Source organism: Oncorhynchus keta, chromosome 13 (assembly GCF_023373465.1).
Source record: "Oncorhynchus keta strain PuntledgeMale-10-30-2019 chromosome 13, Oket_V2, whole genome shotgun sequence".
Lineage (NCBI taxonomy): Eukaryota > Metazoa > Chordata > Actinopteri > Salmoniformes > Salmonidae > Oncorhynchus > Oncorhynchus keta.
The window spans coordinates 15,610,686-15,622,833 of NC_068433.1; the positions used below are offsets into that span (position 1 = coordinate 15,610,686).

Genomic DNA, 12,148 nt, shown 5'->3' on the forward strand with positions numbered 1-12,148 from the left:
CTGGAATAAGTTTAAGTGACTGTGAGGGCTTTGCCCTGAATGCAAAATAACATTTGTTTTTCTTGTTCCAGAACAATATAGATCACTTTTATTCCCAGTTCTGATTCTGTTCCTCGAAAAAAAAACATTTGTTTTTTCTCCCTGAACCGGCTCCAACCCCTGATTAGCCCACACAGCTACAAGGATGAACTTTCATTCTAGGTTTAGGACCTCATATTAAAGCTCAAAGAGACCCCAACTGATGTATGCAATCTAAGCATAATTTACTTTGGTTTAAATACATGCATCATGAAACCTAGAACACAATAAATTAATTTGACTTGGTGAAAATTCACCGACTTCACAGACTAAATATTTGATCAAATTATTAATTTTGTGTATGTTTTCCATTGAAACAAGTTGGCTCTATTTACCACTTTGGTCCAATTTACCACACTCTCAAATATCCTGACATTCTTCCAAGCATATTGCTGATTGGTTGAAAGGGATCAAAGGACTGTCTTGAGTAAGGACTAAAGGACTGGGCAAATGGGCCGAGAAAACAATAAATCGGTTCTATTCGAAATCATTGGGAAGTTCCTACCCCATTGAAGGGGGTTATGTAAGGGTTAAGGTGAGGGTTATGGTTAGGGTAAGGGTTAAGGTTAGGGGTCACCCCAATGATCCCGGATAGCACTGACGGAAAGAAATAGTGGCCTATTATTTTACAGTTAATGTCCACTGTTCACATAATCCAATACATACATTTAGATGTAAGAAATTATAAGGTTAACATTGAATAATAAAGTGGTGGAAATGGTTGAGCAAGACGGTTTAGAGTATAGGAATTGTTAACAGGTGTATTTCAGAAAGTTTACTTGCGCAAAGTTTACTTGCGCGAATGATTCCACCTCCACCCAGTCTTCCATTTCCGTCCGAAACATTTTCCTTTGTAATTTGATAGCCGACCGTAATTCGTGTAATAAACTCACTTTTTAGGGAAGCCCAAAAAGTTTTCGTGCAATTAAGCACAGTAGCCTTGAGGTGCCACATCACAAAATATGGAATTTATACGGAGGAAAATGAAGACTATTGTTTTTCTGAATGCACTGGCGACAGTTGTTTGGTGTGCCCCTTCGCTCTGCGACCCTGAAGACGAATTTCTAGGTAAAGTAGGCCAACTCTTTGTTGTTTATGATAACGCACATGGTGTGTTTTATGCATTGGAAGGAAGTGATGGTGTTAGGGCTAGTTCTGAAATAAAAGTGCATGGTTCAGAAATATTTCATTATATCTCAGACAAGACATGCAAACTGTGATGCTTCTATTCACAATGATTATTCACAAGCCAACCGTAACAACAATAAAAAAAATAACCTCGTGTCACAAATTAGTGCGAAATAAAGTGCTTATTTTTCTTCAGAGAATTATTATAGAACTGTGGGCTATAACGATTGAGGTAGATATTCATCACTAGTGAGAGGTGACCTGATCCAAAGAATGACAATTCTCAGCATTAATACGTTTTTACTGAAAGATAGACATTTGGGAGGAGAGATCGTGAAGCAAGATGAGAGGGTTAATAAAAAGCAGATTTTATAGTGTCACAATAACGCTGGTGATAAATGCGATTCTGCCATCTAGTGTTAAATGCATGACAGCAACTAACAATAGATGTGTCTTTCAGGTATCTTTTGCAAAGAACCAGAACCAGAACCAGAACAACGTATGTACATTTTATTTTCTTCAATAAATCCTTCAACTCATGTAAATGTGATGTTTGTAAAGCCTTGGTGACCAACATATGCTAAGGTTATGATTTTAGGACCGACTCTGACTATTCTAAACCAATTGAAAGGATCCTAACATGTTGTGTGCATTGCGCCACAGTTAGATCGCTTAGAACGTACTGTTCATACAGAAAGAAGGCCTAAAGGACTGTACATTTATACAATGTTATCAAACCACAGGTTGAACAACCTATCACACTTTTGAAGATGAAGTTTTACTAAGTGATTAGGCTAAATGGGATATTATGGCCTTAAGGCCTCTCCGAGCTATCAAGTGTATTTTTGGATGATAAATGGCTGTATGAAATATTCACATTTTAATCTCCACTGATAATAGAAATATTTGAACTTGATCATTTTCAGTACTGCAGAGAGGTAGCTAGCTATATGAGACAATGAAGATGTTTTAGTCCAAGGGGTGGATTCTTCATGCATATCCATATGACTTCTTAATATCAGGTTATGCTCATTTTCCATGCCAAGGATATGAGTAATGAGCCTTATTGTGTACTGAGCATCTTAGCTAGGTTTCTTAAACAAATTAACTTAGAACAAATGTAAAAGTACAAGAGAAAGAACAACCTGGCCAATACCCCTAAACATACTGATTTACAATGGAGAGAACATATGGTCTCAAAGCAGCATCTTGCAAGCAGGTGAACACTACGCCTACCTGAAAATGTTTTATAACCAACCTATTGTTCTATGAAAATGTTGCCACCCACCTTACAAAAGCACCCGAAGGTCTCACCGATGTTAATTGCAAAGATTTCATGAAATTATGAGACAATAAATGGTATTATAACACATTACATAATGATGAACCTATTGATATAACAGTAGGTATTCTATACTTTGATGATTCAACACGGTACGCCACATTCAGATCAGTCACTCACCATTATAATACTGAATTTGTCCTGCTCCTCGGTTGGCTCTTTCCTCTACTCAGCCAAGTGCATGGGCATCATGATGAACTATTGCGACGACATGTCCTATACCCACACCGTGTTCCCCAACATCCTGGGCCACAGGACCCGCGAGGAGGCCGAGCTGGGCCCCGAGTACCTCCTCGTCAGTGTGGTCCACAACTTGCTCAATGGAGAGTGCACCCCGGACATCCGCATGCTGGGCTGCTCAGTGCTGGTGCCTCGCTGCGAGAAGGAGAAGGTTTGATGCTAACAAAGGATAATGTAATAATAAAAATAAATCCAAGAAAATTGCACTCTATATATATATATGTCCCCAACAATTTAATGTAAATCTAATAACCAACATGTTGGTAATGCAGTGCCTTCTTCAGTAAAAAAAATATATATCCCACTTTCAATAATTGAATGACGCTTTTCTTTTATAATGTAAGGTGCTGAAGCCGTGCAGGAGTACGTGCGAGGCTGTGAGGAAGAACTGTTACCACGCCTTCGAGGGCATCGAGATGGCCTGGCCATACTTCCTGGACTGTGACCGCTTCTTTGTCAGTGACCAGGAGGGCTGTTACAACCCACTGGAGGGCTTACGAGGTAACGGCCACAGTTTAACTGGTGTGTCATAAAAATGACTATCAATATATGATAGTGACACCAGTATGACACTAACTGTGCAGTATGATGTTGACTCAAATAATATTTTCATGCATGAAACAATCCCCTGAGCAAAATGTAAAACTAGAGAGAACCATGTGTGTCAATATTATTACAAGATTATTTCATTATAAAGAAAAATAACACCCAAACCCCTTTTAATAACAGAAGCATATTGAGTGGTAACTGAGATGCAGTTTCTATCCAGATTAATGACAGTCACCTGGTTGCCACATTGCTCCTTGCGGCACACCTCAAGAATGGGTTTAAACTATTTATAGGTCAATTCAAATGCCTTTTTACATTAACATTCACAGTTTTTTGATGATTGTATTAAGCCACAATCCTGTCAACACATTTTTTAAATGAACCTTTATTTAACTTGGCAAGTCAGTTAACAACAAATTCTTATTTACAATGACGTTAGCATATCTGCCATTAATATCTTGCCTCCTACAAGATATATGCATTTTAACAAGTCTATGAGTTCACACTGATAGGTGACAGAGAACTGTAGTATATGTTCACCGGAGCAGTGATCAGTCTAACGTGAGTTCAGTACAGTTTGTTTCTCCCTGTTAACCAGAGCAGTGATCAGTCTAACGTGAGTTCAGTACAGTTTGTTTCTCCCTGTTCACCAGAGCAGTGATCAGTCTAACGTGAGTTCAGTACAGTTTGTTTCTCCCTGTTAACCAGAGCAGTGATCAGTCTAACGTGAGTTCAGTACAGTTTGTTTCTCCCTGTTCACCAGAGCAGTGATCAGTCTAACGTGAGTTCAGTACAGTTTGTTTCTCCCTGTTCACCAGAGCAGTGATCAGTTTAACGTGAGTTCAGTACAGTTTGTTTCTCCCTGTTCACCAGAGCAGTGATCAGTCTAACGTGAGTTCAGTAGAGTTTGTTTCTCCCTCTTCACCAGAGCAGTGATCAGTCTAACGTGAGTTCAGTACAGTTTGTTTCTCCCTGTTCACCAGAGCAGTGATCAGTCTAACGTGAGTTCAGTACAGTTTGTTTCTCCCTCTTCACCAGAGCAGTGATCAGTCTAACGTGAGTTCAGTACAGTTTTTTTCTCCCTGTTCATCAGATCAGTGATCAGTCTAACGTGAGTTCAGTACAGTTTGTTTCTCCCTCTTCACCAGAGCAGTGATCAGTCTAACGTGAGTTCAGTACAGTTTGTTTCTCCCTGTTCACCAGAGCAGTGATCAGTCTAACGTGAGTTCAGTACAGTTTGTTTCTCCCTGTTCACCATAGCAGTGATCAGTTTAACGTGAGTTCAGTACAGTTTGTTTCTCCCTGTTCACCATAGCAGTGATCAGTCTAACGTGAGTTCAGTACAGTTTGTTTCTCCCTGTTCACCAGAGCAGTGATCAGTTTAACGTGAGTTCAGTACAGTTTGTTTCTCCCTGTTCACCAGAGCAGTGATCAGTCTAACTTGAGTTCAGTACAGTTTGTTTCTCCCTGTTCACCAGAGCAGTGATCAGTCTAACGTGAGTTCAGTACAGTTTGTTTCTCCCTCTTCACCAGAGCAGTGATCAGTCTAACGTGAGTTCAGTACAGTTTGTTTCTCCCTGTTCACCAGAGCAGTGATCAGTCTAACGTGAGTTCAGTACAGTTTGTTTCTCCCTCTTCACCAGAGCAGTGATCAGTATAACGTGAGTTCAGTACAGTTTGTTTCTCCCTGTTCACCAGAGCAGTGATCAGTCTAACGTGAGTTCAGTACAGTTTGTTTCTCCCTCTTCAGCAGAGCAGTGATAAGTATAACGTGAGTTCAGTACAGTTTGTTTCTCCCTGAAGCTGCAAACAACCAACCATTCCAGCTGTGTGATTGCTTTGAGTGTTCATGAGTCCTCTCTTCCTGTGTACTCTCTCTCTCTCTTCCTGTGTACTCTCTCCCTCTCTTCCTGTGTACTCTCTCTCTCTCTTCCTGTGTACTTTCTCCCTCTCTTCCTGTGTACTCTCTCTCTCTTCCTGTGTACTTTCTCTCTCTCTTCCTGTGTACTCTCTCCCTCTCTTCCTGTGTACTCTCTCTCTCTCTTCCTGTGTACTCTCTCTCTCTCTTCCTGTGTACTCTCTCCCTCTCTTCCTGTGTACTCTCTCCCTCTTTCTGTTTATCTCTGCAGCTGCTCTATGCCACCATAAACAAGTCCTACAGGAGCCTATGCTGACACAATAACAGTTAATGTAGCCATTTAGCTGAAATAAATCATAGATATGCATATTACATGTATGATATGGGTGTAGATATTCACACAGATGGTGGTACCACATTTTGCACAACAGCTTTTAGTGTAGTATGAAATCTGTTTCCAAAAATATATTTGATATATATATTGAATATATTGAAATATTGAAATACAAGATGTCTGGCAAGCCTTGTAAGCTATGTATTTAATTCCATGCTGATATTTATTTTGAACAGATGTCTCTGGTCTTATGTTTCAACTTAATTCAGTTTCTTACCTTTTAGGTCTTGCACATTTCCCTAAAAGAGCACATTAATACAGGGGAGACAGGGGGCCTTTTCCACTTTATGTAATTTCTCTGTCTGCTGACATTTTACAGGGCTCTACTCGACATGAGATGAAAGACTAAGGCCTCATTTAGTAATGAGGTATCTCGATATACACCCGATGAGGCGGTTTATTGACGCATGGTTACGCTTTCGATGTTAACTTTTCTAGGACACTGAGTCAAAAGTCACACTTGCTAGTTAATACAAAGTGTCATGAACTGGCTTGGAACACTATTGACCTCTATATCTTTGGTTACACTTCATAATAACTTCCACAAATAAGACATTACACTTAACTGTTCATAGGTGGTTATAAATGCTTTTCAAATCATTATCATACAGTGTCACCATCTCTTGTTTATCCTAGCGATACAGGAAGAAGGTAATACCCCTGAGAAGCCTCATACTGTCATCCAGTTTAGTTATCAGTCTAACGCCCAGATGAACAGCATCCTGAAGAAGACTGCAGCACGATGCCCCGAAATCGCCATGACCTACAGCATTGGCCGCAGTGTGGAGGGCAAAGACCTGCTAGTGATAGAGTTCTCAAACAACCCTGGAGTACATGAATTGCGTAAGTACTAATGGTCCTCGGTGCACTACAGTGTGAGTCCTGGGAATGCTATTTCTTAAACGACGTCATATGTCTCTCAATGCTATTCAATTAGGGGCTGATTCCGACTTAGGAATTTACGCCATTCCTACGCACTTCAGTATTTGGTATTCAGATTGACCTTATTCAGCCGCGTAATGCACCATGCCGGTGCTACCTTGCACGCTCTGAATACACCCAGATTTATAAATACTTATTTAGGTTTAGGAAAGTATTTATGAATCATGAATTGGTTTGGAGAGCTGATGATTAGGTGACCATGATGGTATGAGGGCCAGATTGGGAATTTAGCCAGGACACCAGGGTTAACACCCCTACTCTTACGATGTGTCATGGGATCTTTAGTGACCACAGAGAGTCAGGACACCCGTTTAATGTCCTATCTGAAAGACAGCACCCTACACAGGGAAATGTCCTCAATCACTGCCCTGGGGCATTGGGATCTTTTTCTAGACCAGACAAAAGAGTGCCTCCTACTGGCCCACCAACACCACTTCCAGCAGCATCTGGTCTCCCATCCAGGGACCAATCAGGACCAACGCTGCTTAGTTTCAGAAGGAAATCAGCAGTGGGATGCAGGGTCAGAACACGGCGTTTCTGTACACACCTCCGCCACACCGTCAATTATTCGAGCTCCATCCTAAACAAATAGCGGGTGAATACCATGCTATTCTAATGCTTAAGTTCAAGGTCAGAATGCACAGAGAGAAAAGTGCATCAAAAGGGGATTATGTTCCATTCCCGCACACTTAACACGGGTCAGAATCGGGCCCTTAATTATTATCTCGCCTATGTCCACAGTTCAACCAGGGACAATGTAACTTTTCTAAATGTTACACATGACTGTAAGCTGCTGTCTTGGTTAAGTCTCTATGGAAAGCAGATAATTCATCTCAAGGGACTCTTTGGTTGAATACATTTAAAAGAAGTCAATATCCGGTCACCTTATATCAACAGTTGAACCAGAGATGAAGTACATAGGAAACATGCATGGGAACGAGGTGCTGGGTCGTCAGCTGTTGATCTACCTGGCCCAGTACCTGTGTTCAGAGTACCTGCTGGGGAACCGGCGCATCCAGACCCTGATCAACACCACGCGTATCCACATCCTGCCCTCCATGAACCCAGACGGGTACGAGCTAGCTGCCGCCGAGCTCCAGGACACCATCGACCCTGAGAACGAGGAGGTAGGTTGAATCAACGTTGTTTGACATGTCATTTTAATATTTTGTTGTTTTATCACTGTGTAAAACAAATTGCATTTGTCAGAACGGTATTAATGTACCGTATGTAATCAGTTTCCCAGCTTTAAAAAAAAATTAAACAACAGGCCTCAATATTTGGTTTAAACTATCGCTGATTTTATATTACTTGACGGCGAAGATCCTACAGTATGCTTTGACATGTCTGCTTTGACTCACATACCAACCTGACTACCACTGTATGAACCCAACAGGCTCAGAACTACAACAGCTGGACCCTGGGTCGAGGCAACGCCCAGAACATTGACCTGAACAGGAACTTCCCTGACCTGACTACGATCGTTTACAGCCGGCGCAGACACAGACGTTTCCGTAGCAACCACATCCCAATCCCAGACGCTTACTGGTTTGGTAAGGTACAGTATGAATTCCTAGCCATCCATGCTTGCATTTCGTGTGGGATTTTATACTTGCGGATAATAATACATGCATCAAATATTGTGCAATGATGACGGCTTTCAATGTCATTTGGATTTACATTTACATTTTTTAACCTTTATTTAACTAGGCAAGTCAGTTAAGAACAAATTATTATTTACAATGACGGCCTACCAAAAGGCAAAAGGCCTCCTGCGGACAATATAGGACAAAGCACACATCACAACGAGAGACAACACCACATAAAGAGAGACCTAAGACAACAACATAGCATGGCAGCAACACATGAAAACACAGCATGGTAGCAACACAACATGACAACAACATGGTAGCAACACAACCTGGCAGCAGCACAACATGGTTGCAGCACAAAACATGGTACTAACATTATTGGGCACAGATTACCGTACAAAGGGCAAGGTAGAGACAACAATACATCACGCAAAGCAGCCACAACGGTCAGTAAGAGTTTCCATGATTGAGTCTTTGAATGAAGAGATTGAGATAAAACTGTCCAGTTTGAGTATTTGTTGCATCTCGTTCCAGTCTCTAGCTGCAGCGAACTGAAATGAGGAGCGACCCAGGGATGTGTGTGCTTTGGGGACCTTTAACAGAATGTGACTGGCAGAACAGGTGTTGTATGTGGAGGATGAGGGCTGTAGTAGATATCTCAGATAAGGGGGAGTGAGGCCTAAGAGGGTTTTATAAATAAGCATCATCCAGTAGGTGTTGCGATGGTTATACAGAGATGACCAGTATAGAGTGCAGTGATGTGTCCTATAAGGAGCATTGGTGGCAAATCTGATGTCCAAATTGTAAAGAACATCTAGCCGCTCGAGAGCACCCTTACCTGCCGATCTATAAATTATGTCTCCGTAATCTAGCACCGGTAGGATGGTCATCTGAATCGGAGTTAGTTTGGCAGCTGGGGTGAAAGAGGAGCGATTACGATAGAGGAAGCCAAGTCTAGATTTAACTTTAGCCTTTGATATGTGCTGAGAGAAGGACAGTGTACCGTCTAGCCATACTCCCAAGTACTTGTATGAAGTGACTACCTCAATCTCTGTTTGATTTATCTTCAATGTTAAATATCAAAGTTCGAATTGAGTTTTGATTACCAATCATCAAGTTTTAATTGAGAAGTTGACGATTGGTAATTGTTGTTAACCGGCACCTGATTGTACCCTGTTATGCCATCATTTCCAAAACCCTGTGTTTTATTGATGTGCCCAATAAAACAGTTGACTGTAATTGATATGCTTGTCTTTATGTGTGTCATAATGCAGGTAGCTCCAGAGACATACGCAGTCATGAAGTGGATCAGATCCTTTCCCTTTGTGCTCTCAGCTAACTTCCACGGAGGGGAGTTGTTGGTGTCCTACCCCTACGACCTCTCCAAACACCCACTAGAGCAGAAGATGTTCTCCCCCACGCCAGATGAACAGGTAAGCAGGACTGACAGCAACATGTACAGTCAATAGGACAACAGAACTCTCCAAAATGGATTGCACTCTATGATCTGAAGTGTGTCTGTTGCAGAGAGAAGGCCCATTGATTGTTCAGGCTCTACATATGTAAAGATGAATTGTATTTTTATTTCCTCGACAGTCGTCATGTAACATAAATGTAAAGAAAGAAGAAAATGTATCTCAGCTGCTACCAAATCAAACTAATGTAACATATCAAATTTAAAGGTAAACGAAACTACCCATTATATTTTTTATATTGTATTTTTGGCTACAGGTATTCAAGCAGATAGCGAGAACATATGCAGATGCCCATGCCACCATGTCAGAAGGAAACTCTGGAAGGTGTGAGAACTTTGGCAGCATCGGCCAGGACGGCATCATAAATGGAGCATGGTGGTACAGCTTTGCAGGTGGTAAGTTTAAAATAAATAAAAACCGGTCCAATTGAAAACAGTCCAGGACTGTTGAAGTGACGATATAGCGAGCGGGTGGCTGGTGGCACCTTCGTTTGGGAGGATGGACTCATATTAACGGCTGTAATAGAATGGTATCGATCCATTCATTCCATCACAGCTATAATTATCAAATCAAAGTTTCCTGGTCACGTACACAGTTTAGCAGGTTTTACAGCGGTGAAGCAAAATGCTGATGTCACTAGCTCCCACCTATGCGGTCAAATGTCAAACAGCTAGAATGTAAAGTAAAGCAAGAAATCAAGAATGGTGGGAAACAACTGTTCTTATGAACCTTCCTCCTGTGATTGAAATAGCTGATGCAGGCTCAATGAACATAATAGGCAAGTTATATTATGAACTATGATCGCCACCTGGTGGCGCTCTTAGTTATTGTCACTAGTTCAATTATGAAGATGGTGGTTTGTAGTTTCTATCACTGGTACGTTGTTCTTCCTGTCATGTGATCAGGTATGCAGGACTTCAACTACCTCCACACTAACTGTTTTGAGGTGACGGTGGAGTTGGGCTGTGATAAGTTCCCAGCTGAGGAGGAGTTATACACTGGCTGGAAGGACAACAAAGAGGCTCTGCTCACATTCATGGAGTCGGTGAGAGACTTTAAAGCCAGCATTTCATTCCAAAACATCACTCCCTTTCACAAATCTGAGACGAGTTCTCCACTAACCCTGCGTCTCAATGTTTACCAGGTCCACCGTGGAATAAAGGGAATAGTAAAGGATGAGGACGGGAATGGAATCAAAGGGGCAAGGATATCTGTCAGAGGAATAAGGCATGACATCACCACAGGTAAAGTCAGCCTCTTCGATTGGTCATTTTTACTAGAAAATGTCAGTATGATTCTGGGTGGTAAGCATGAAAAAAAAACGTCCTAACACTCTCTCTAGCTGAAAACGGAGACTACTGGCGCTTGCTAACCGCCGGCATCCACATCCTGACTGCGTCTGCACCAGGCTACACCAGAGCCATGAAAAAGATCCACCTCCCGGCACGCATGCAGAAAGCAGGCCGGGTGGACTTTGTCCTGCAGAAGGCTGTGGTGGAGCCTGACATGGAGGAGGACTATAGAATCCCGTCCATGGGGACCTATGAGCACTTCGACCCCTACAACCAGTTTGAGCGCTACACCATTAGCGAGCAGAACCAGAACGGAGAGGAGGGGCAGGAGAAACCGTGGTGGTGGAGCTACTTTAGCAACGCCCATGGCTCCACCCCCACCTGGCTTCTCAGAAACTAGCTCCTCCCCTGAATATACATAGAATCCTCTATGGCTCCCACTATAGCCTCCTTTCTCAACTCTGGTCCCCGATTACCATCAAGGGTTGCACATACCTCCTACAGGTCAATACTAGCACACCTAATTCAATTAATCAAGGGCTTGATGATTAGTTCAATCACGTGTGCTTATATAAGGGTGGAACAAAAATGTGCAACCCGGGGTACTCCAGGACACTGCCCTACATGATCAAAGACTGGTTACTATTTAAGTTGAATATGATTTACATAATGCTATCATACAAGTGTCACATTTTAGCATCACCATTATTATCCATTGCTGCAAACCTGTCGTAACTGAAGCAACATATAAAATAGCTAGTTGTTCATGATAGCAATATGTAATCTTAATAAGTCATGGTTCATGTAAAGTGTTTTCTCCTAAAGCTAGCCTCCATTTTACAAGCTTTTGCCTTGTTAAACTGCTTCACTTTATGACCATAATGCAACACAGGAAGGTTGAAAAGCTTCGACGATTTGTCTCTCCACCCGCACATATCTGTACTTGTTTACAATAAAACATTATTAAAGAACATTCATTTGTTAATATTACTGCTGTTTATGGAGCCCCACCCTACTGCAACTTTGTTAAAGAGACGCGTTCTTAATGAGTGTGGTGCTTTCTAGTTCAATTTGAGCTTACTTGCGGAGTTCCACTTTACTTCATGATAATACGGTAAAGTATCTTCTTCTCAGATGGTGACCGTTATACTTTACAATACTTGTCCCTGAAATGTATTCACATGGTAGTAAATGGGAAACTTGTCACCGTCGTCTCTTCAAAACATGTAATGAAACAGATTGGCCAAAAGATGGCATC

At 41.7% G+C, this 12,148-nt stretch overlaps 1 protein-coding gene across 1 annotated transcript; it reads left to right on the forward strand.

Moving 5' to 3' along the window:
- Positions 1-938: 938 nt before the first annotated feature.
- LOC118391931 (carboxypeptidase Z-like) lies at positions 939-11,863 on the forward strand. The gene is made up of 12 exons (XM_035783440.2): positions 939-1,146; positions 1,667-1,705; positions 2,722-2,939; positions 3,133-3,289; positions 6,226-6,432; positions 7,429-7,658; positions 7,928-8,089; positions 9,398-9,556; positions 9,855-9,993; positions 10,504-10,643; positions 10,743-10,842; positions 10,941-11,863. Exons 1-12 carry the CDS (start codon positions 1,041-1,043, stop codon positions 11,288-11,290), a joined length of 2,007 nt encoding a protein of 668 aa, XP_035639333.1. The 5' UTR covers positions 939-1,040; the 3' UTR covers positions 11,291-11,863.
- The last annotated feature ends 285 nt before the right edge of the window (positions 11,864-12,148 follow it).